The 27,738-nt window shown below is 38.0% G+C and overlaps 1 protein-coding gene across 2 annotated transcripts in view; it reads right to left on the bottom strand.

The window, feature by feature from the left end:
• Window positions 1–27,738, bottom strand: part of usp43b (ubiquitin specific peptidase 43b) — a 321,262-nt gene that overhangs the window by 77,562 nt on the left and 215,962 nt on the right. For both annotated transcript variants that reach the window (XM_061884275.1, XM_061884274.1), the window contains exon 4: window positions 13,436–13,528. In XM_061884275.1, coding sequence (XP_061740259.1) covers window positions 13,436–13,528 — 93 coding nt within the window. The remainder of the gene's footprint in view (window positions 1–13,435; window positions 13,529–27,738) is intronic.

Genomic DNA, 27,738 nt, shown 5'->3' with positions numbered 1-27,738 from the left:
GGTGTCAGTTACTACATTATATATATACTTGCAGTGTGTATATTGTACATATTACATCTTGTTATGAAGGTGTCTGTTACTACATTATATATACACTTGCAGTGTGAATATTGTACATATTACATATTGTTATAAAGGTGTCTGTTACTACATTATATATATACTTGCAGTGTGTATATTGTACATATTACATCTTGTTATGAAGGTGTCTGTTACTACATGATATATACTTGCAGTATGTATATTGTAAATATTACATATTGTTATGAAGGTGTATGTTACTACATTATATATATACTTGCAGTGTGTATATTGTACATATTACATATTGTTATGACGGTGTCTGTTACTACATTATATATATACTTGCAGTGTGTATATTGTACATATTACATATTGTTATGAAGGTGTCTGTTACTACATTATATATATAAATGCAGTGTGTATATTGTACATATTACATATTGTTATGAAGGTGTCTGTTACTACATTATATATACACTTGCAGTGTGTATATTGTACATATTACATATTGTTATGAAGGTGTCTGTTACTACATTATATATACTTCCAGTGTGAATATTGTACATATTACATATTGTTATGACGGTGTCTGTTACTACATTATATATATACTTGCAGTGTGTATATTGTACATATTACATATTGTTATGAAGGTGTCTGTTACTACATTATATATATACTTGCAGTGTGAATATTGTACATACTATATATTGTTATGAGGGTGTCTGTTACTACATTATATTATATATATATACATATATATATATACTTGCAGTGTGTATATTGTACATGTTACATATTGTTATGAAGGTGTCTGTTACTACATTATATATATACTTGCAGTGTGTATATTGTGCATATTACATATTGTTTTGAAGGTGTCTGTTACTACATTATATATATACTTGCAGTGTGTATATTGTGCATATTACATATTGTTTTGAAGGTGTCTGTTACTACATTATATATATACTTGCAGTGTGTATATTGTGCATATTACTTATTGTTTTGAAGGTGTCTGTTACTACATTATATATATACTTGTAGTGTGTATATTGTGCATATTACATATTGTTTTGAAGGTGTCTGTTACTACATTATATATATACTTGCAGTGTGTATATTGTGTACATATTACATATTGTTTTGAAAGTGTCTGTTACTACATTATATATATACATATATATATACATATATATATATATATATATATATATATATATATATATATATATATATATATATATATATATATACACCCGCAGAAGTGGGTTTATGACATGTGTGAGTACAGCAGCTGGTCCTTGATGTCTTTAATGCAGCATAGATTAACAGCCATGTTGTGTACACAAGATGATCCAACATGCAAAGAATGCAATATGAGCGCGAGACAACTTTGGCTGTCTTGGAACGGGACATTTTTGTTTGGAGTCTGGGAGAATGTAAGTTTTAAAGAAATGTATCTGCTTCAACTCAGTGGATCTGTTCAGAACTCACCTGCTCCACATGCTTTCTTCTTGGTTTGCCGTCATGATTTTGCCCTGTTCTTTTTTATTTGTTATTTTTTAAACAAATCACCCAAATTGAAAGAGATGTTGCTTGAAGTTGTGTGAGCTGCATACCAAATTGTGAACTGACCGCAGGTAACCAGCAGGAGTCATCAGGATGATCACATGGGTACAAGTTCTGTGCTGGTTGGAAAGTCCACATCATAGTAAACTCATGAATATTTACTTTAGATACTGACAACAAATATATTGTGAACAAAATTACAGAAGTGCAGGAAGAAGCAGCTAAAAGCTCTGATAGTGAAGTTTGTGTTGGAGTCCTGAAACGGTAGTTATTATAACACTTACAGTATATAAGACTAATCAGTGCATTTTGATAGTAGGCTAATATAGACACTTACATCATGTGTTGTCTTCATTATAACACTTATATAAGACTTTTAAATGCATTTTGATAGTAGGCTAATATAGACATATCATTTGTTGTCTTCTCTATAACACTAACACAAACATGTTAAAGTCATATTGATAGTAGGCTAATATAACTAATATAGATACTTCCATCATGTGTTGTCTTCTATATAACACTTATATAAGGCTTTTAAAGGCATTTTGATAGTGGGATACTAAAACTAATATAGACAACATTGTCATGAGTTGTCTTCATTGTAACTCTAATATAAGACTTTTAAAGTCATTTTGATAGTAGGCTAATATAGACACTTACATCAGGTGTTGTCTTCATTATAACACTTATATAAGACTTTTAAAGTTATTTTGATAGTAGGCTAATATAGCTAATATAGACACTTACATCATGTGTTGTCTTCATTATAACACTTATATAAGACTTTTAAAGTCAATTTAATAGTAGGCTAATATAACTAATATAGACACTTACATCATGTGTTGTCTTCTTTATAACACTTATATAAGACTTTTAAAGGCATTTTGATAGTAGGCTAATATAGACACTTCCATCATGTGTTGTCATCATTATCACATTTATATAAGACTTCTAAAGGCATTTTGATAGTAGGCTAATATAGACACTTCCATCATGTGTTGTCATCATTATCACATTTATATAAGACTTCTAAAGTCATTTTGATAGTAGGCTAATATAGACACTTACATCATGTGTTGTCTTCATTATAACACTTATATAAGACTTTTAAAGTCAATTTAATAGTAGGCTAATATAACTAATATAGACACTTACATCATGTGTTGTCTTCTTTATAACACTTATATAAGACTTTTAAAGGCATTTTGATAGTAGGCTAATATAGACACTTCCATCATGTGTTGTCATCATTATCACATTTATATAAGACTTCTAAAGGCATTTTGATAGTAGGCTAATATAGACACTTACATCATATGTTGTCTTCATTATAACACTTTTATAAGACTTTTAAAGGCATTTTGATAGTAGGCTAATATAACTAATATAGACACTTATATCGTGTGTTGTTTTCATTATAACACTTATATAAGACTTTTAAAGGCATTTTGATAGTAGGCTAATATAGACACTTCCATCATGTATTGTCTTCAGTATCATATTCATACAAGTATTTTAAAGGCATTTTGATAGTAGGCTAAGATAGAAACTTACATCATATGTTGTCTTCATTATAACACTTTTATAAGACTTTTAAAGTCATTTTGATAGTAGGCTAATACAGCTAGCATAGACACTTTCGTCATGTGTTGTCTTTATTATAACACATATAGACTTTTAAAGTAATTTTGATAGTAGGCTAATATAGACATATCATTTGTTGTCTTCTCTATAACACTTATACAAAAATGTTAAAGTCATTTTGATAGTAGGCTAATATAAACACTTACATCATGTGTTGTCTTCATTATAACACTTATATAAGACTTTTAATGTCATTTTGATAGTAGGCTAATACAGCTAGCGTAGACACTTACGTCATGTGTTGTCTTTATTATAACACATATAGACTTTTAAAGTAATTTTGATAGTAGGTTAATATAGACATATCATTTGTTGTCTTCTCTATAACACTTATACAAAAATGTTAAAGTCATATTGATAGTAGGCTAATACAACTAATATGGATACTTCCATCATGTGTTGTCTTCTATATAACACTTATATAAGACTTTTAAAGGCATTTTGATATTGGGCTAATATAACTAATATAGACAAGTTTGTCATGAGTTGTCTTCATTGTAACTCTAATAAAATACTTTTAAAGTCATTTTGATAGTAGGCTAATATAGACACTTACATCAGGTGTTGTCTTCATTATAACACTTATATAAGACTTTTAAAGTCAATTTAATAGTAGGCTAATATAACTAATATAGACACTTACATCATGTGTTGTCTTCTTTATAACACTTATATAAGACTTTTAAAGTCATTTTGATAGTAGGCTGTTACAGCTAGCATAGACACTTACGTCATGTGTTGTCTTCATTATAACACATATAGACTTTTAAAGTCATTTTGATAGTAGGCCAATATAGACATATCATTTGTTGTCTTCTCTATAACACCTATACAAAAATGTTAAAGTCATATTGATAGTAGGCTAATATAACTAATATAGATACTTCCATCATGTGTTGTCTTCTATATAACACTTATATAAGACTTTAAAAGGCATTTTGATAGTAGGCTAATATAGCTAATATAGACACTTACATCATGTGTTGTCTTCATTATAACACTTACATAAGACTTAAAGGCATTTTGATAGTAGGCTAATATGGACACTTACATCATGTGTTGTCTTCATTATAACACTTATATAAGACTTTTAAAGTAATTTTGATAGTAGGCTAATACAGCTAGCATAGACACGTCATGTGTTGTCTTTATTATAACACATATAGACTTTTAAAGTAATTTTGTTAGTAGGCTAACACAGCAAGCATAGACACTTACGTCATGTGTTGTCTTCATTATAACACATATAGACTTTTAAAGTCATTTTGATAGTAGGCTAATATAGACATATCATTTGTTGTCTTCTCTGGAACACTTATACAAAAATGATAAAGTCATATTGATAGGAGGCTAATATAACTAATATAGATACTTCCATCATGTGTTGTCTTCTATATAACACTTATATAAGACTTTTAAAGGCAATTTGATAGTAGGCTAATATGGACACTTACATCATGTGTTGTCTTCATTATCACATTTATATAAGACTTCTAAAGGCATTTTGATAGTAGGCTAATATAGACACTTACATCATATGTTGTCTTCATTATAACACTTATATAAGACTTTTAAAGGCATTTTGATGGTAGGCTAATATAGACACTTCCATCATGTATTGTCTTCAGTATCATATTCATACAAGTATTTTAAAGGCATTTTGATAGTAGGCTAATATAGACACATCATATGTTGTCTTCATTATAATACTTTTATAAGACTTTTAAAGTCATTTTGATAGTAGGCTAATACAGCTAGCATAGACACTTTCGTCATGTGTTGTCTTTATTATAACACATATAGACTTTTAAAGTAATTTTGATAGTAGGCTAATATAGACATATCATTTGTTGTCTTCTCTATAACACTTATACAAAAATGTTAAAGTCATTTTGATAGTAGGCTAATATAGACACTTACATCATGTGTTGTCTTCATTATAACACTCATATAAGACTTTTAATGTCATTTTGATAGTAGGCTAATACAGCTAGCGTAGACACTTACGTCATGTGTTGTCTTTATTATAACACATATAGACTTTTAAAGTAATTTTGATAGTAGGCTAATATAGACATATCATTTGTTGTCTTCTCTATAACACTTATACAAAAATGTTAGTCATATTGATAGTAGGCTAATATAACTAATATGGATACTTCTATCATGTGTTGTCTTCTATATAACACTTATATAAGACTTTTAAAGGCATTTTGATAGTGGGCTAATATAACTAATATAGACAAGTTTGTCATGAGTTGTCTTCATTGTAACTCTAATAAAAGACTTTTAAAGTCATTTTGATAGTAGGCTAATATAGACACTTACATCAGGTGTTGTCTTCATTATAACACTTATATAAGACTTTTAAAGTCATTTTGATAGTAGGCTAATACAGACATATCATTTGTTGTCTTCTCTATAACACTTATACAAAAATGTTAGTCATATTGATAGTAGGCTAATATAACTAACATAGATACTTCCATCATGTGTTGTCTTCTATATAACACTTATATAAGACTTTTAAAGGAAGTTTGATAGTAGGCTAATATAGCTAATACAGACACTTACATCATGTGTTGTCCTTATTATAACACTTACATAAAACTTAAAGGCATTTTGATAGTAGGCTAATATAGACACTTACATCATGTGTTGTCTTCATTATAACACTTATATAAGACTTTAAAGGCATTTTGATAGTAGGCTAATATAGCTAATATAGACACTTACGTCATGTGTTGTCTTCATTATAACACTTATATAAGACTTTTAAAGTCATTGTGATCGTAGGCTAATATAGACATATCATTTGTTGTCTTCTCTATAACACTTATACAAAAATGTTAAAGTCATATTGATAGTAGGCTAATATAACTAATATAGATACTTCCATCATGTGTTGTCTTCATTATAACAATTATATAAGACTTTTAAAGGCATTTTGATAGTAGGCTAATATGGACACTTACATCATGTGTTGTCCTTTTTATAACACTAATATAAGTCTTTTAAAGGCATGTTGATAGTAGGCTAATATAGACACTCAAATCATGTGTTGTCTTCATTATAACACTTATATAAGATTTTTAAAGGCATTTTGATAGTAGGCTCATATAGCTAATATAGACACTTACATCATGTGTTGCCTTCATTATAACACTTATATGAGACTTTTTAAGTCATTTTGATTGTAGGCTAATATAGCTAATATAGACACTTACATCATGTGTTGCCTTCATTATAACACTTATATGAGACTTTTTAAGTCATTTTGATAGTAGGCTAATATAGCTAATATAGACACTTACATCATGTGTTGCCTTCATCATAACACTTATATACGACTTTTAAAGGCATTTTGATAGTAGGCTAATATACACACTTACATCATGTGTTGTCTTCATTATAACACTTATATAAGATTTTTAAAGGCATTTTGATAGTAGGCTAATATGGACACTTACATCATGTGTTGTCTTCATTATAACACTTATATAAGACTTTTAAAGTCATTTTGATAGTAGGGTAATACCGTTAGCATAGACACTTACGTCATATGTTGTCTTCTATAGAACACTTATACAAGACTTTTAAAGGCATTTTGATAGTAGGCTAATATAGCTAATATAGATAGTACTTTATTGATTCCTTCAGGAGATTTCCTTCTTAATATAGACACTTACATCATGGGTTGTCTTCATTATAACACTTATATAAGACTTTTAAAGTCATTTTGATAGTAGGCTAATACAGTTAGCATAGACACTTATGTCATATGTTGTCTTCATTATAACACATATAGACTTTTAAAGTAATTTTGATAGTAGGCTAATATAGACATATCATTTGTTGTCTTCTCTATAACACTTACACAAAAATGTTAAAGTCATATTGATAAAAGGCTAATATAACTAATATAGATACTTCCATCATGTGTTGTCTTCTATAAAACACTTATATAAGACTTTTAAAGGCATTTTGATAGTAGGCTAATATAGCTATTATAGACACTTACATCATGTGTTGTCTTCATTGTAAAACTTACATAAGACTTAAAGGCATTTTGATAGTAGGCTAATATGGACACATACATCAAGTGTTGTCTTCATCATAACACTTATATAAGACTGTTAAAGGCATTTTGATAGTGGGCTAATGTAGCTAATATAGACACTTACATCATCTGTTGTCTTCTATAAAACACTTATATAAGACTTTTAAAGGCATTTTGATAGTAGGCTAATATAGCTAATATAGACACTTACATCATGTGTTGTCTTCATTGTAAAACTTACATAAGACTTAAAGGCATTTTGATAGTAGGCTAATATGGACACTTACATCAAGTGTTGTCTTCATCATAACACTTATATAAGACTGTTAAAGGCATTTTGATAGTGGGCTAATGTAGCTAATATAGACAACATTGTCATGAGTTGTCTTCATTGTAACTCTAATACAAGACTTTTAAACTCATTTTGATAGTAGGCTAATATAAACACTTACATCATGTGTTGCCTTCATTATAACACTCATATGAGACTTTTTAAGTCATTTTGATAGTAGGCTAATATAGCTAATATAAACACTTACATCATGTGTTGTCTTCATTATAACACTTATATAAGACTTTTAAAGTCAATTTGATAGTAGGCTAATACAGTTAGCATAGACACTTATGTCATATGTTGTCTTCATTATAACACATATAGACTTTTAAAGTCATTTTGATAGTAGGCTAATACAGACATATCATTTGTTGTCTCCTCTATAACACTTACACAAAAATTTTAAAGTCATATTGATGGTAGGCTAATATAACTAATATAAACACTTACATCATGTGTTGCCTTCATTATAACACTTATATGAGACTTTTTAAGTCATTTTGATAGTAGGCTAATATAGACACTTACATCACGTGTTGTCTTCATTATAACACGTATATGAGACTTTTAATGTCATTTTGATAGTAGGCTAATATAGCTAATATAGACACTTACATCATGTGTTGCCTTCATCATAACACGTATATGAGACTTTTAATGTCATTTGGATAGTAGGCTAATATAACTTTTCAGAAGAATGTGGCTACAAGAAGGCTGACAAGTTGCATGCAGCTGTGGAGCCAAAGTTGCTGACCCTGGGTTCTAGAAGACTGATGCATCATGCATGCAGCGTCTCTCTGCTCAATAGTCAAACAATGGACTTGACAACAGCAAACTGGTTGTCCTAAAGACCGGTCTAGTCCAAACAAAAAAACCTTTAGTGTCGCGCCTCCCTTAACGTCCGAGGCTTTATTAGCAGAGTAAGCGCTTGCCTCAGCTTGTTGGCGGCGTCCTAATGTGGATGTCATTAGCTGACAGAGCGCCTTTTTTCAAAAAGGATCTTTTGGGGATGCAGTCTGGACCAGATCCACCTGTTTGGGTGGATTTCCAGGTCACTGGGATTCATGGCGTGGCCAAAAACTGCACTTTTGTCCATCATTGTTCATCAAATATTTTTTTTTTAGAGATCTTTAAGATCAAAACTATAGTCGCCATTATGATGTGCAGGGATGTTTCTGCTGCGGGGTTTGTTCTCCCGGGATGCAAACGGACTAATCCGGCGTGAAGGTAGGAAGATATTTAATTGTTTGCTATCAATAGGTACAAACAAAATGGCACACAAGGCGAAGGCACAACTCAGAATATAATACAAAAACTAACACATAGGCAGAAACTATGGACTAACTAACAGGCTGAAATAATAGTCTCTGATTAGAGCAGGTGCGTGATCCGCACACGACGCAGGTGAAACTAATGGGTCGTCATGGTAACTAAACAAGGGAGATTAAACAGGAACTAAAATAGTCAAAAACTAACAGAAAACATGATCCAGACCACAGATCATGACAGTTTTCAAAAGACTTTAAGTCTTGAACGATTCAAAAAGTACTAAAACCTAAACTAGTGAAGTTGTCAGGTTGTGTAAATGGTGAATAAAAACAAATCCTTTTCAACTTATATTCAATTGAATTGACTGCAAAGACAAGATATTTCATCTTCACTTTGTTATTTTTTCGCAAACATTCGCTCATTTAGAATGTGGTGCCTGCAGCATGTTTCAAAAAAAGCTGGCACAAGTGGCAAAAAAGACAGAGAAGTCGAGGAATGCTCATCAAAGACTTTTTTTTGGAACATCCCACAGGTGAACGGGCTAATTGGGAACAGCTTCCATGAAATGCTCAGTCGTTCACAAACAAGGACGGGGCGAGGGTCACCACTTTGTCGACAAATGCCTGAGCAAATTGTTGAAGAAAAACATTTCTTAGGCAGCTATTGCAAGGAATTTTGGGATTCCACCATCTATTCTCCGCAATTTCATGAAAGGTTCAGAGAATCTGAAGAAATCACTGCACGTAAGCCATGATATTACGGACCTTGGATCCTCAGGCGGTATTGCATTAAAAAGCGGCCTCGATGTGTAAAGGATATCACCACATGGGCTCAGGAACACTTCAGAAAACCACTGTCAGTAACTACAGTTGGTCGCTACATCTGTAAAAGCAAGTTAAAAAACTCATCAAACACTTATTTGGAACATCCCACAGGTGTGCAGGCTAATTGGGAACAGGTGGGTGCCATGATTGGGTGTAAAAACAGCTTCCCAAAAAATGCTCAGTCTTCCACAAGAAAGGATGGGGCGAGGTACACCCCTTTGTCCACAACTGCGTGAGCAAATAGTCAAACAGTTTAAGAACAACGTATCTCAAAGAGCAATTGCAAGAAATTTAGGGATTTCAACATCTACGCTCCATAATATCATCAAAAGGTTCAGAGAATCTGGAGAAATCAATCCACGTAAGCAGCATGGCCGGAAACCAACATTGAATGACCGTGACCTTCCATCCCTCAGACGGCACTGTATTAAAAAATCGACATCAATCTATAAAGGATATCACAACGTGGGCTCAGGAACACTTCAGAAAACCACTGTCAGTAACTACAGTTGGTCGCTACATCTGTAAGTGCAAGTTAAAGCTCTACTATGCAAAGCCAAAGCCATTGATCAACAACACCCAGAAACGCCGCCGGCTTCCCTGGGCCCCGAGCTCATCTAAGATGGACTGATGCAAAGTGGAAAAGTGTCCTGTGGTCTGACGAGTCCACATTTCAAATTGTTTTTGGACAAGTGGTGTCCTTTGGACCAAAGAGGAAACGAACCATCCGGACTGTTCTAGGCGCAAAGTGTATCTATATAGTAAATCTATATAGCTCGGTTGGTAGAGCGGCCGTGCCAGCAACTTGAGAGTTGTAGGTTCGATTCCTGCTTCTGCCATCCTAGTCACTGCCGTTGTGTCCTTGGGCAAGACACTTTACCCACCTGCTCCCAGTGCCACCCACACTGGTTTAAATGTAAAAATTAGATATTGGGTTTCACTATGTAAAGCGCTTTGAGTCACTAGAGAAAAAGTGCTATATAAATATAATTCACTTCACTTCACACTCTACTATGCAAAAGCCAAAGCGATATATCAACAACACCCAGAAACACCGCCGGCTTCGCTGGGCCCGAAATCATATAAGATTGACTGATGCAAAGTGGAAAAGTGTTGTGTGGCCTGACGAGTCCACATTTCGAATTGTTTTTGGAAACTGTGGACGTGGTGTCCTCCAGACCGAAGAGGAAAAGAACCATCCGGACTGTTCTAGGCAGCATGTGTGATGGTATGGGGGTGTATTAGTGGCCAAGGCATGGGTAACTTACACATCAGTGAAGGCACCATTAATGCTGAAAGGTACATACAGCTTTTGGAGCAACATATGTTATTGTCGTGGACGCCCCTGCTTATTTCAGTAAGACAATGCCAAGCCAGGTGTTACAACAGCGTGGCTTCATAGTAAAAGAGTGCGGGTACTAGACTGGCCTGCCTGTAGTCCAGACATTGAAAATGTGTGAAGGCTAAAATATGAGACAAATATTAGCTCAATTGGAATTTGATGCCTATAACATGTTTCCAAAAAAGCTGGCACAAGTAGCAAAAAAGACTGAGAAAGTTGAGGAATGCTCTTATTTGGAACATCCCACAGGTGAACAGGCTCATTGGGAACAGGTGGGTGCCATGATTGGCTATAAAAACAGCTTCCGTGAAATGCTCACTTATTCACAAACAAGGACGGGGTGAGAGTCAGCACTCTGTCAACAAATGCCTGAGCAAATTGTTTAAAAACATTTATCAACCAGGTATTGCAAGGAATTTAGGGATTTCACCATCTACACTCCGTATTATCATCAAAAGGTTCAGAGAATCTGTAGAAATCACTGCACATAAGCCATAGTATTACGCACCTTGGATCCCTCAGGCGCTACTGCATTAAAAAGCGACATCTGTGTGTAAAAGATATCACCACATAAGCTCAGAAAGACTTCAGAAAAACCACTGTCAGTAACTACAGTTGGTCGCTACATCGGTAAGTGCAAGTTAAAACTCTGCTATGCAAAGTCAAAGCCATTTATCAACAACACCCAGAAACACAGCCGGCTTCGCTGGGCCCAAGCTCATCTAAGATGGACTGATGCAAAGTGGAAAAGTGTCCCGTAGTCTGACGAGTCCAAATTTCAAATTGTTTTTGGACAAGTGGTGTCCTTTGGACCAAAGAGGAAGCAAACCATCCGGACTGTTCTAGGCGCAAAGTGTATCTATATAGTAAATCTATATAGCTCGGTTGGTAGAGCGGCCGTGCCAGCAACTTGAGAGTTGTAGGTTCGATTCCTGCTTCTGCCATCCTAGTCACTGCCGTTGTGTCCTTGGGCAAGACACTTTACCCACCTGCTCCCAGTGCCACCCACACTGGTTTAAATGTAAAAATTAGATATTGGGTTTCACTATGTAAAGCGCTTTGAGTCACTAGTAAAAAGCGCTATATAAATATAATTCACTTCACACTCTACTATGCAAAAGCCAAAGCCATATATCAACAACACCCGGAAACGCCGCCGGCTTCGCTGGGCCCGAGATCATCTAAGATTGAGTGATGCAAAGTGGAAAAGTGTTGTGTGGTCTGACGAGTCCACATTTCGAATTGTTTTTGGAAACTGTGGACGTGGTGTCCTCCAGACCGAAGAGGAAAAGAACCATCCGGAGTGTTTTAGGTACCAGTTGATCTGCCGTTTCTTTTCTTTTTCTTCTATGTCCCACTCTCCCGTGTGGAGGGGGTCCGGTCCGATCCGGTGGCCATGTACTGCTCGCCTGTGTATCGGCTGGGGACATCTCTGCGCTGCTGGTCCGCCTACGCTTGGGATGGTTTCCTGCTGGCTCCGCTGTGAACGGGACTCTCGCTGCTGTGTCTTGGCTCCTCTTTGGACTGGACTCTCGCTGCTGTGTCTTGGATCCTCTTTGGACTGGACTCTCGCGACTGTGTTGTATCCATTGTGGATTGAACTTTCACAGTATCATGTTAGACCCGCTCGACATCCATTGCTTTCCTCCTCTCTAAGGTTCTCATAGTCATCATTGTCACTGACGTCCCACTGGGTCATTATTGTCACCGATGTCCCACTGGGTGTGAGTTTTCCTTGCCCTTATGTGGGCCTACCGAGGATGTCGTGGTGGTTTGTGCAGCCCTTTGAGACACTAGTGATTTAGGGCTATATAAGTAAACATTGATTGATTGATTGATTGATTGATTGATGGTATGGGGGTGTATTAGTGGCCAAGGCACGGGTAACTTACACATCTGTGAAGGCGCCATTAATGCTGAAAGGTACATGCAGCTTTTGGAGCAACATATGTTATTGTCGTGGACGCCCCTGCTTATTTCAGCAAGCGTGGCTTCATAGTAAAAGAGTGCGGGTACTAGACTGGCCTGCCTGTAGTCCTGACATTGAAAATGTGTGAAGGCTAAAATATGAGGCAGGAGACTGTTGAACAACTTAAGCTGTACATCAAGCAAGAATGGGAAAGAATTCCACTTCAAAAATGTGTCTCCTCAGTTCCCAATCCTTTACTGAGTGTTGTTAAAAGGAAAGGCCATGTAACACACTGGTAAAAATGCCTTTTTTGCAATGTGTTGCTGCCAATAGTCAGCGTACTGGCATGAAGTTTGTCAGTGTGAGGAGTAAATATCTCATCTTTGCAGTCTATTGACTTGCAAGTGCAGCACATCCAGTATTGATGACAGTGATGGTGCAGATCAGGACTCACCTGGTCTGGCGCAGAGGGATGGGCAGTGAGATGCAGAGGAAAGGATCGAAGGTGTTGCTTTGTTTCAAACAGTGCGGACACGTCAGCGAAGATCTGTGCCAAAGACAGGACCCGGTCAAGTTAGTCATCAGAACCCACTTGTTGGAAAGGAATCCACTGATTAGGTCAGGCGGGAAGGGAGTGGGTGGTTTTCATCAAGCACGCGCAAAAGACACTCGGGGAAAAAGAAGAAACCGTTCCATTTTTACACTCTTATCTGATTGCGGGGATGAAAAAGATGAGCGTTCCATCTTGTTGCCAAACTGGAGCGTGCCACAGTTGGATCGGGGCAAAGGAAAAGGTGTTCTGTTGCTTTATCATCTGACATTTTACAACTGTCTCAAGTTTAGGCTCACATATTTAACTCTGAGGTGGGTAGGTTGGGAGTTCAAATATATATACAGTGGGGCAAAAAAGTTTTTAGTGCAAGTTCTCCCACTTAAAATGATGACAGAGGTCTGTAATTTTCATCATAGGTACACTTCAACGGTGAGAGACAGACTGAAAAAAAAATCCAGGAATTCACATTGTAGGAATTTTAAAGAATTTATTTGTAAATGATGGTGGAAAATGAGTATTTGGAAGGAGGTTTTGGCTCAAAATCTCAGGATACATGGCCCCATTCATTCTTTCCTTAACACGGATCAATCGTCCTGTCCCCTTAGCAGAAAAACAGCCCCAAAGCATGATGTTTCCACCCCCATGCTTCACAGTAGGTGTGGTGTTCTTGGGACGCAACTCAGAATTCTTCTTCCTCCAAACACCACAAGTTGAGCTTATACACAAAAGTTCTATTTTGGTTTCATCTGACCACATGACATTCTCCCAATCCTCTGCCGTATCATCCATGTATCCATTTAGGTATAAACTCAACATATATATAAATATACATATATATATATATATATATAAACATACATATAAACATATATATACACATATATACAAATATGTATGTATGTGTATATATATATGTATGTATATATGTTTCTCTTTTCGAACATGTTGAAAAGAGAAACATATATACATATATGCACGTTTATTTATATATATATATATATATATATACACACATGTATATATACATACCCATGTACAGTGAATGTGTGTGTGGATGTATGTACTGTATGCACTGTATTTGTGTATGTACGTACTGTATTTGTGTACGTACGAACTGTATTTGTGTATGTTTGCACTCTATTTGTGTATGTATGCACTGTATTTGTGTATGTACGTACTGTATTTGTGTACGTACGAACTGTATTTGTGTATGTTTGCACTCTATTTGTGTATGTATGTACTGTATTTGTGTATGTACGTACTGTATTTGTGTACGTACGAACTGTATTTGTGTATGTTTGCACTCTATTTGTGTATGTACGCACTGTATTTGTGTATGTATGCACTGTATTTGTGTATGTACGCACTGTATTTGTGTATGTACGTACTGTATGTGTGTATGTATGCACTGTATTTGTGTATGTATGCACTGTATTTGTGTATGTACGTACTGTATTTGTGTATGTATGCACTGTAATTGTGTATGTATGCACTGTATTTGTGTATGTACGTACTGTATTTGTGTATGTATGCACTGTATTTGTGTATGTATGCACTGTAATTGTGTATGTATGCACTGTATTTGTGTATGTATGCACTGTATTTGTGTATGCACGTACTGTATTTGTGTATGTACGCACTGCATTTGTGTATGTACGAACTGTATTTGTGTATGTACATACTGTATTTGTGTATGTACGCACTGTATTTGTGTATGTACGAACTGTATTTGTGTATGTACGTACTGTATTTGTGTATGTATGCACTGTATTTGTGTATGTACGAACTGTATTTGTGTATGTACGTACTGTATTTGTGTATGTACGTACTGTATGTGTGTATGTATGCACTGTATTTGTGTATGTATGCACTGTATTTGTGTATGTACGTACTGTATTTGTGTATGTATGCACTGTATTTGTGTATGTACGTACTGTATTTGTGTATGTATGCACTTTATTTGTGTATGTATGCACTTTATTTGTGTATGTATGCACTGTAATTGTGTATGTATGCACTGTATTTGTGTATGTATGCACTGTATTTGTGTATGTATGCACTGCATTTGTGTATGTACGAACTGTATTTGTGTATGTACGAACTGTATTTGTGTATGTACATACTGTATTTGTGTATGTTTGCACTGTATTTGTGTATGTACGCACTGCATTTGTGTATGTACGAACTGTATTTGTGTATGTACATACTGTATTTGTGTATGTTTGCACTGTATTTGTGTATGTACGTACTGTAATTGTGTATGTATGCACTGTATTTGTGTATGTACACACTGTATTTGTGTATGTATGCACTGTATTTGTGTATGTACGTACTGTAATTGTGTATGTACGTACTGTAATTGTGTATGTACGTACTGTAATTGTGTATGTACGTACTGTATTTGTGTATGTATGCACTTTATTTGTGTATGTATGCACTGTATTTGTGTATGTATGCACTGTAATTGTGTATGTATGCACTGTATTTGTGTATGTATGCACTGTATTTGTGTATATACGCACTGCATTTGTGTATGTACGAACTGTATTTGTGTATGTACGAACTGTATTTGTGTATGTACATACTGTATTTGTGTATGTTTGCACTGTATTTGTGTATGTACGCACTGCATTTGTGTATGTACGAACTGTATTTGTGTATGTACATACTGTATTTGTGTATGTTTGCACTGTATTTGTGTATGTACGTACTGTAATTGTGTATGTATGCACTGTATTTGTGTATGTACACACTGTATTTGTGTATGTATGCACTGTATTTGTGTATGCACGTACTTTATTTGTGTATGTACGTACTGTAATTGTGTATGTACGTACTGTAATTGTGTATGTATGCACTGTATTTGTGTATGTACGTACTGTATTTGTGTATGTATGCACTGTATTTGTGTATGAACGTACTGTATTTGTGTATGTATGCACTGTATTTGTGTATGAACGTACTGTATTTGTGTATGTATGCACTGTATTTGTGTATGTACGTACTGTATTTGTGTATGAACGTACTGTTTTTGTGTATGTATGCACTGTATTTGTGTATGCACGTACTGTATTTGTGTATATTTGCACTGTATTTGTCTATGTATGTACTGTATTTGTGTATGTATGCTCTGTATTTGTGCTTATACGTACTTTATTTGTGTATTATGCACTGTATTTGGGTATGTACGTACTGTATTTTTGTATGTATGCACTGTATTTGTGTATGCTCCAACTGTATTTGTGTATGCACGTACTGTATTTGTGTATGTATGTACTGTATTTGTGTATGTATGTACTGTATTTGTGTATGTATGCTCTGTATTTGTGCTTATACGTACTTTATTTGTGTATTATGCACTGTATTTGTGTATGTATGCTCTGTATTTGTGCTTATACGTACTTTATTTGTGTATTATGCACTGTATTTGGGTATGTACGTACTGTATTTTTGTATGTAGGCACTGTATTTGTGTTTATATTTACTGTATTTGTGTATTTATGCACTGTATTTCTGTATGCTCCAACTGTATTTGTGTATGCACGTACTGTATTTGTGTATGTATGCACTGTATTTGTGTATGTATGTACTGTATTTGTGTATGTATGTACTGTATTTGTGTATTTATGCACTGTATTTGTGTATGCTCCAACTGTATTTGTGTATGCACGTACTGTATTTGTGTATGTATGCACGGTATTTGTGGATGTATGTACTGTATTTGTGTATGTATGTACTGTATTTGTGTATGTATGCTCTGTATTTGTGCTTATACGTACTTTGTGTATTACGCACTGTATTTGTGTATGTATGCACTGTATTTGTGCTTATACGTACTTTGTGTATTACGCACTGTATTTGTGTATGTATGCTCTGTATTTGTGCTTATACGTACTTTGTGTATTACGCACTGTATTTGTGTATGTACGCACTGTATTTGTGTTTATTTTTACTGTATTTGTGTATGTACTGTATTTGTGTATGTTTGCACTTTATTTGTGTATGTATGCTCTGTATTTGTGCTTATATGTACTTTATTTGTGTATTATGCACTGTATTTGTGTATTTACGTACCGTATTTTTGTATGTAGGCACTGTATTTGTGTTTATATTTACTGTATTTGTGTATGTATGCACTGTATTTGTGTATACACGTACTGTATTTGTGTATGTATGCACTGTATTTGTGTATGCACGAACTGTATTTTTGTATGTACGTACTGTATTTGTGTGTAAAGGATATCATCATATGGGCTCAGGAATACTTCAGAAAACCACTGCCAGTAACTACAGTTGGTCGGACATCTGTAAGTGCAAGTTAAAACTCTACTATGCAAAGCAACAGCCATTTGTCAACAACACCCAGAAACGCTTTGCTGGGCCCGAGTTCATCTTTGAGGAGCATTTCTCAACTTTCTCCATCAAAAGGTCCAGAGACTCTGGAGAAATAACTGCATGTAAGCAGCGAGGCCGAAAACCAACATTAAATGCCCGTGACCTTGGATCCCTCAGGCGGTACTGCATCAAAAAGCCACATCAGTGTGTAAAGGATATCACCACATGGGCTCAGGAAGACTTCAGAAAACCACTGCCAGTAAGTACAGTTGGTCGTGACATCTGTAGGTGAAAGTTAAAACTCTACTGTGCAAAGCCACAGCCATTTATCAACAACCCCCAGAAACGCTCTCCTGGGCCTGAGTTCATCTTTGAGGAGCATTCATCAACTTTCCCCATAAAAAGGTTCAGAAATTTGGATAATAACTGCATGTAAGCAGCAAGGCCAAAAACCAACATTAAATGCTTGTGACCTTCGATCCCTCAGGCGGTACTGCATCAAAACGCCACATCAGTGTGTAAAGGATATCACCACATGGGCTCAGGAAGACTTCAGAAAACCACTGCCAGTAAGTACAGTTGGTCGTGACATCTGTAGGTGAAAGTTAAAACTCTACTGTGCAAAGCCACAGCCATTTATCAACAACCCCCAGAAACGCTCTCTGGGCCTGAGTTCACCTTTGAGGAGCACTCTCAACTTTCTCCATAAAAAAGTTCAGAGAATTTGGAGAAATAACTGCATGTAAGCAGCAAGGCCGAAACCAACATTAAATGCCCGTGACCTTGTTTCCCTCAGGTGGTATTGCATCAAAAAGCCACATCAGTGTGGAAAGGATATCACCACATGGGCTCAGGAACACTTCAGAAAACCACTGCCAGTAAGTACAGTTGGTCGCGACATCCGTAAGTGCAAGTTAAAACTCTGCTATGCAAAGCCACAGCCTTTTATCAACAACACCCAGAAACGCTCTCCTGGGCCTGAGTTCATCTTTGAGGAGCATTCCTCAACTTTCTCCATCAAAAGGTTCAGAGAATCTGGAGAAATAACTGCATGTAAGCAGCGAGGCCGAAAACCAACATTAAATGCCCGTGACCTTATATCCATCAGGTGGTACTGCATCAAAAAGATACATCAGTGTGTAAAGGACATCACCACATGGGCTCAGGAACACTTCAGAAAACCACCGCCGGTAACTACAGTTGGTCGCGACATCTGTAAGTGCAAGGTAAAAGTCTGCTATGCAAAGCCACAGCCATTTATCAACAACACCCAGAAACGCTCTCCTGGGCCCGAGTTCATCTTTGAGGAGCATTCCTCAACTTTCTCCATCAAAAGGTTCAGAGAATCTGAAGAAATAACTGCATTTAAAGTTGGCCGAAAACCAACATTAAATGCCCGTGACGGTGGTGGGGCGGCATAGCTCGGTTGGTAGAGTGGCCGTGTCAGCAACTTGAGGGTTGCAGGTTCGATTCCCGCTTGTGCCATCCTAGTTACTGCCGTTGTGTTCTTGGGCAAGACACTTTACCCACCTGCTCCCAGTGCCACCCACACTGGTTTAAATGTAACTTAGATATTGGGTGTCACTATGTAAAGCGCTTTGAGTCACTTGAGAAAAGCGCTATATAAATATAATAGTAGTAGTAATAGTAGCGACCTTGTATCCCTCAGGTGGTACTGCATCAAAAAGCCACATCAGTGTGTAAATGATATCACCACATGGGCTCAGGAAGACTTCATAAAACCACTGCCAGTAAGTACAGTTGGTTGCGACATCCGTAAGTGCAAGGTAAAACTCTGCTATGCAAAGCCACAGCCATTTATCAACAACACCCAGAAATGCTTTGCTGGGCCCGAGTTAATCTTTGAGGAGCATTCCTCAATTTTCTCCATCAAAAGGTTCAAAGAATTTGGAGAAATGACTGCATGTAAGCAGTACGGCCGAAAACCAACAATAAATGCCCGTGACCTTGTATCCCTCAGGTGGTACTGCACCAAAAAGCCATATCAGTGTGTAAAGGATATCACCACATGGGTTCAGGAAGACTTCAGAAAACCACTGCCAGTAAGTACAGTTGGTTGTGACATCCGTAAGTGCAAGTTAAAACTCTACTATGCAAAGCCACAGCCATTTATCAACAACCCCCAGAAACGCTCTCCTGGGCCCGAGTTCATCTTTGAGGAGAATTCCTCAACTTTCTCCATCAAAAAGTTCAGAGAATCTGGAGAAATTATTGCATGTAAGCAGCGAGGCCGAAAAATAACATTAAATGCCTGTGACCTTGTAACCCTCAGGGGTTACTGCATCAAAAAGCCACATCAGTTTGTAAAGGATATCACAACAAGGACTCAGGAACACTTCAGAAAACCACCGCCGGTAACTACAGTTGGTCGTGACATCTGTAAGTGCAAGTTAAAACTCTGCTATGCAAAGCCACAGCCTTTTATCAACAACACCCAGAAACGCTCTCCTGGGCCTGAGTTCATCTTTGAGGAGCATTCCTCAACTTTCTCCATCAAAAGGTTCAGAGACTCTGGAGAAATAACTGCATGTAAGCAGCAAGGCCGAAAACCAACATTAAATGCCCGTGACCTTATATCCATCAGGTGGTACTGCATCAAAAAGATACATCAGTGTGTAAAGGACATCACCACATGGGCTCAGGAACACTTCAGAAAACCACCGACGGTAACTACAGTTGGTCGCGACATCTGTAAGTGCAAGGTAAAACTCTGCTATGCAAAGCCATAGCCATTTATCAACAACACCCAGAAACGCTCTCCTGGGCCCGAGTTCATCTTTGAGGAGCATTCCTCAACTTTCTCCATCAAAAGAATCAGAGACTCTGGCGAAATAATTGCATGTAAGCAGCAAGGCTGAAAACCAACTCTATATGCCCGTGGCCTTGTATCCCTCAAGTGGTACTGCATCAAAAAGCCACACCAGTGTGTAAAGGATATCACCACATGGGCTCAGGAACACTTCAGAAAACCACTGCCAGTAACTACAGTTGGTCGAGACATCCGTACGTGCAAGTTAAAACTCTACTATGCAAAGCCACAGCCATTTATCAACAACACCCAGAAACGCTCTCCTGGGCCTGAGTTCATCTTTGAGGAGCATTCCTCAACTTTCTCCATCAAAAGGTTCAGAGACTCTGGAGAAATAACTGCATGTAAGCAGCGAGGCCGAAAACCGACATTAAATGCCCGTGACCTTCGATCCCTCAGGTGGTACTGCATCCAAAAGCCACATCAGTGTGTAAAGGATATCACCACATGGGCTCAGGAACACTTCAGAAAACCGCCGACGGTAACTACAGTTGGTCGCGACATCTGTAAGTGCAAGGTAAAACTCTGCTAGGCAAAGCCATAGCCATTTATCAACAACACCCAGAAACGCTCTCCTGGGCCCGAGTTCATCTTTGAGGAGCATTCCTCAACCTTCTCCATCAAAAGAATCAGAGACTCTGGCGAAATAATTGCATGTAAGATGCAAGGCTGAAAACCAACTCTATATGCCCGTGGCCTTGTATCCCTCAAGTGGTACTGCATCAAAAAGCCACACCAGTGTGTAAAGGATATCACCACATGGGCTCAGGAACACTTCAGAAAACCACTGCCAGTAACTACAGTTGGTCGCGACATCTGTAAGTGCAAGGAAAAACTCTGCTATGCAAAGCCACAGCTATTTGTCAACAACACCCGGACTCATCTAAGATGGTCTGACGAGTCCACATTTCAAATTGTTTTAGGAAACTTCCAAAGAGGAAAAGAACCATCCGGACTGTTCTAGGCGCAGGGTGTAAAAGGCAGCATGTGTGATGGTATGGGGGTGTGTTAGTGCCCAAGAAATCTATTTTTATTGCTGTGCCATAAAAAAAAAAACCTGCAGCTATGGAAGGTGACAGGTTTCATTCACGTCTGCTAAAACTGAAACGGCACATAAAGTGAGAGCAGACTTTACTGCTGATGGATGTCAATGATTCACTTCTGGAATGTTTCAAAATAAGTGACTACAATTAGGCCTGAGACTATGAGGAACTATAGTGCTGAATAAAGCTCCATTGAAGCGAGCCCAGCTGACACTGGACCGCTCCCTGTTGGCAGAGTCCAATGGCTGCTCTACGGATGTCGGATCCTGGCCAGGAAACGGAGCGGGGCCATGCATGCAAATCACACTCGGGCCCCACTGAAACATAGATGTGCTGGAAAACACTTCGGCGGAGAAAAGCTTGAAAGGCAAAAGTGATGTTCTGTCGACGGACTAATGGATGAAACGTGCCAAGGTTGAGTATTTTCTAGGGACGCCAGACCCGGATGCCTCTTACCCGAGATAGAAAGGGTCATCAAAAACTACAGAAGCAATGTTTTTTGGGGGGCAAATAATCATGAACTTAGAAATTAATGGCAGCAACACATTGCAAAAAGAGAATTTTTACCAGTGTGTTACATGGCCTTTTCTTTTAACAACACTCAGTAAAGGTTTGGGAACTGAGGAGACACATTTTTGAAGTGGAATTCTTTCCCATTCTTGCTTGATGTACAGCTTAAGTTGTTCAACAGTCTCCTGCCTCATATTTTAGCCTTCACACATTTTCAATGTCTGGACTACAGGCAGGCCAGTCTAGTACCCGCACTCTTTTACTACGAAGCCACGCGGCTTGGCATCGTCTTGCTGAAATAAGCAGGGGCGTCCACGATAACAACTTATGTTGCTCCAAAAGCTGTATGTACCTTTCAGCATTAATGGTGCCTTCACAGATGTGCCTTGGCCACTAATACACCCCCATACCATCACACATGCTGCCTTTTACACTTTGAGCCAAGAACAGTCCGGATGGTTCTTTTCCTGTTTGGTCCAAAGGACACGATGTCTCCAAAAATAATTTGAAATGTGGACTTGTCAGACCACAGAACAATTTAGCACTTTGCATAAGTCCATCTTAGATGATCTCAGGCCCAGCAAAGCTGGTGGGGTTTCTGGGTGTTGTTGATAAACGGCTTCGGCTTTGCATTGTGATGCAGTACCGCCTGAGGGATCCAAGATCACGGGCAATTAGTGTTTGTTTTCGGCCTCGTTGCTTACATGCAGTTATTTCTCCAGAGTCTCTGAACCTTTTGATGGAGAAAGTTGAGGAATGCTCCACAAAGATGAACTCGGAACCTGGAGAGCGTTTCTGGGTGTTGTTGATAAATGGCTGTGGCTTTTTCATAGTAGAGTTTTACCTTGCACTTACAGATGTCGCGACCGACTGTAGTTACCGACAGTGGTTTTCTGAAGTGTTCCTGAGCCTGTGTGGTGATATCCTTTACACAATGATGTGGCTTTTTGATGCAGTACCGCCTGAGGGATCCAAAGTCACGGGCAATTAGTGTTGGTTTTCGGCCTTGCTGCTTACATGCAGTTATTTCTCCATAGTCTCTGAACCTTTTGATGGAGAAAGTTGAGGAATGCCCCTCAAAGATGAACTCGGGCCCAGGAGAGCGTTTCTGGGTGTTGTTGATAAATGGCTGTGGCTTTTTCATAGTAGAGTTTTAACTTGCACTTACAGATGTCGCGACCAACTGTAGTTCCTGACAGTGGTTTTCTGAAGTGTTCCTGAGCATGTGTGGTGATATCCTTTACACAATGATGTGGCTTTTTGATGCAGTACCGCCTGAGGGATCCAAAGTCACGGGCAATTAGTGTTGGTTTTCGGCCTTGCTGCTTACATGCAGTTATTTCTCCAGAGTCTCTGAACCTTTTGATGGAGAAAGTTGAGGAATGCCCCTCAAAGATGAACTCGGGCCCAGGAGAGCGTTTCTGGGTGTTGTTGATAAATGGCTGTGGCTTTTTCATAGTAGAGTTTTAACTTGCACTTACAGATGTCGCGACCAACTGTAGTTACTGACAGTGGTTTTCTGAAGTGTTCCTGAGCCTATGTGGTGATATCCTTTTACACACCGATGTCGATTTTTGATGGAGTGGATGGAAGGTGCGTAATATCATGGCTTACGTGCAGTGATTTCTCCAGATTCTCTGAACCTTTTGATGATTTTATGGAGCGTAGATGGTGAAGCCCCTAAATTCCTTGCAATAGCTGCTTGAGAAATGTTGTTCTTTAACAATTTGCTCAGGCATTTGTTGACAAAGTGGTGACCCTCGCACCGTCCTTGTTTGTGAATGAGTGAACGTTTCATGGAAGCTGCTTTTATAGCCAATCATGGCACCCATATAGCCTGCTCACTTGTGGCATGTTCCAAATAAGTCTTTGATGAGCATTCCTCGACGTACTTTCTCTTTTTTGCCACTTGTGCCAGCATTTTTTGAAACATGTTGCAGACATCCAAGCAGAGCGCTTGCTTAGGGCCCCGCGGCCACCAGGGGGCCCCCCAAAAGCAATTAACAAAAACTTCTTATATATAGTTTTTGGCATGTACTAGTCTGACTGATGATTTCTAAATGATCAAAGATATATTCTTGTACAAAAACAGAGTGCTGCTGCTGATCCAGGCCTAGTCATTCTTCCTGCCTGGCTTTAAATGTCAAAGCTCTCTGCCTCTGCGACGGACATATCCTTCAGGTGTAGAAAAAATAAATAAGAAGAAAGTGGAAGAGGAGAAAAAAGGCCATGATAAAGGTATGTTTGCATGACTTGGTAATAAAAAGTTTATCAAAGAGCTTTGTAGCTGTACTTAGCAAGCTAGTTTAAAAACACGTGTAAAGTACACGTGTTTTTAAGCAAATACGAAAGATAAATTACACGGTGTGATTTATCTTTTAACTGGCTGTTCAAATAGTGAAAAATATTCATGCTAACGTGTTTGTATTTCTGTAATAATAAGCTGAACTTTGAGTTGATTCATATATGTGAGCTGTTCTCACACAATGACTTGTAAGTTGCAATGGCTAATTTGACAGAAACGCTGTTTTATAGTGAAACGTCGTTTTTTTCCGTTTTGGGGGTTTGGACTTATCTTATAAAACAATGCCTTGTCCTACTAAATCCGTTAAAACTGGAGATGGAGAACCTTCCAGAACTCCCCAAAGCACATATGACCCCCTTTGAATTGCTCACTTATCCATCCATCCGTCATTTTCTGATTATCTGAGGTCGGGTCGCGGGGGCCGCAGCCTAAGCAGGGAAGCCCAGACTTCCCTCTCCCCAAGCCACTTCGTCCAGCTCTTCCCGGAGGATCCCGAGGCGTTCCCAGGCCCAACGTGTCCTGGGTCTTCCCTGTGGCCTCCTACCAGTCGGACGTGCCATAAACACCTCCCTAGGAAGGCGTTTGGGTGCCCAAACCACCTCATCTGGCTCCTCTCGATGTGGAGGAGCAGCGGCTTTACGTTGAGTTCCTCCCGGATGGCAGAGCTTCTCACCCTATCTCTAAGGGAGAGACCCAAACTCATTTGGGCCGCTTATACCCGTGATCTTGTCCTTTCGGTCATGACCCAAAGCTCATGACCATAGGTGAGGATGGGAACGTAGATCGACCGGTAAATTGAGAGCTTTGCCTTCCGGCTCAGCTCCTTCTTCACCACAACGGATCGATACTGAAGACGCCGCACCGATCCGCCTGTCGATCTCACCATCCACTCTTCCCCCACTCGTGAACAAGACTCCTAGGTACTTGAACTCCTCCACTTGGGGCAGGGTCTCCTCCCCAACCCGGAGATGGCAATCCACCCTTTCCCGGGCGAGAACCATGGACTCGGACTTGGAGGTGCTGATTCTCATTCCGGTCGCTTCACACTCGGCTGCGAACCGATCCAGTGAGAGCTGAAGATCCCGGCCAGATGAAGCCATCAGGACCACATCATCTGCAAAAAGCAGAGACCTAATCCCAGTAAGTTGGACACGTTTCTGTCCATAACTTTTATGGACAGAATTTCTAGGCGCAGTCAGGGCGTTGAGGGGATCCGGTTTGGTGGCTGCAGGATTAGGTCTCTGCTTTTTGCAGATGATGTGGTCCTGATGGCTTCATCTGGCCAGGATCTTCAGAGAAAGCAAGAAGAATTGCTCACTTACCTCTCTCAAAATGAGATCTGTGAGTTGTACCCGAATATTTGGGTAGCTCTGCGGATTGCCTGCACTCTCCCTGTGATGCATCTGTGGAGCGGAGCTTTTCCGAGCTCAAATGAATAAAAAACTACTTGAGATCTTCCACGGCTCAAGAAAGACTGAGTGGACTGGCAGTGATTAGAATTAATAACAAAAGTCGGCCATCTGATTTCTTACAGTGATGTCATAAATGACTTTGCCTCCAGAAAAGCCAGGAAGCCCAGGTTTTAAGGAGTGGTGAAGAAAAGAGGAACAAAACTGTGGTGTGATGGTCAAATGTGTGAATTAAGGTAGTTTATTTTGATTTTTTCCCCCCAAAATTTTTGCACATTGTTATGTACATTTACATAGTTTTAATATGTAGTAACTTTATAGTTGTTTATAAAACGTTATGTTACCTTGTTTGTGGTAACTCTGTTCATTAATATCATTTAAGTATTTGCTTGATATTTGATTTAATTATGTTGGTTTTTGTACATTTAAATTTGTTCCTTTTTATATATATTTAAAGGCCTACTGAAATGAGATTTTCTTATTTAAACGGGGATAGCAGGTGTCATACTTGATCATTTCGCGATATTGCCATATTTTTGCTGAAAGGATTTAGTAGAGAAAATCGACGATAAAGTTCGCAACTTTCGGTGCTAAGAGAAAAGCCCCGCCTCTACCGGAAGTCGCAGACGATGACATCACAAGTGTGGGGGCTCCTCACATATTTACTTTGATTTTAATGGGAGCCTCCAACAAAAAGTGCTATTCGGACCGAGAAAACGACAATTTCCCCATTAATTTGAGCGAGGATGAAAGATTCGTGTTTGAGGATATTGATAGCGACGGAGGGTAGCTGAGATAGGCGCCAGCGCCCCCCGCAACCCCGAAAGGGAATAAGCGGTAGAAAATGGATGGATGGATGGATGAACTAGAAAAAAAAAAACAAAAAAAAAACCGCGATAGCATTGGGACGTATTCCGATGTTTTTAGACACATTTACTAGGATAATTCGGGGAAATCTCTTATCTTTCTATTGTGTTGCTAGTGTTTTAGTGAGTTTAATAGTACCTGATAGTCGGAAGGGTGTCTCCACGGGCAGTGGTTCTCAAATGGGGGTACGCGTACCCCTGGGGGTACTTGAAGGTATGCCAAGGGGTACGTGAGATTTTTCTAAAATATTCTAAAAATCGCAACAATTCAAAAATCCTTCATAAAATACATTTATTGAATAATACTTCCACAAAATATGAATGTAAGTTCATAAACTGTGAAAAGAAATGCAACGATGCAATATTCAGTGTTGACAGCTAGATTTTTTTGTGGACATGTTCCATAAATATTGATGTTAAAGATTTATTTTTTTGTGAAGAAATATTTAGAATGAAGTTGATGATCTCTATTACAATCCCCAAAGAGGACACTTTAAGTTGATGATTACTTCTATGTGTAGAAATCTTTATTCATAATTGAATCCCTTATTTATTTTTCAACAAGTTTTTAGTTATTTTTATATCTTTCTTTCCAAATAGTCCAAGAAAGACCACTACAAATGAGCAATATTTTGCACTGTTTTACAATTTAATAAATCAGAAACTGATGTCATAGTGCTGTATTTTACTTCTTTTTTCAAACCAAAAATGCTTTGCTATGATTAGGGGGTACTTGAATTAAAAAAAATATTCAGAGGGGGTACATCACTGAAAAAAAGTTGAGAACCAATGTCTCAGGGGAGACACAAGCTCAGCTTTCTCTGGTAAGAACTGACTTTTTAACCACAATTTTCTCACCGAAACCTGCTGGTTGACATTCGGTCGGGATCCATGTTCGCTCTGATC

This window comes from Nerophis ophidion, linkage group LG23, assembly GCF_033978795.1.
Source record: "Nerophis ophidion isolate RoL-2023_Sa linkage group LG23, RoL_Noph_v1.0, whole genome shotgun sequence".
Lineage (NCBI taxonomy): Eukaryota > Metazoa > Chordata > Actinopteri > Syngnathiformes > Syngnathidae > Nerophis > Nerophis ophidion.
The sequence above is the reverse complement of the archived record's forward strand: the minus strand, read 5'-3'. Positions and strand labels throughout refer to the sequence as shown.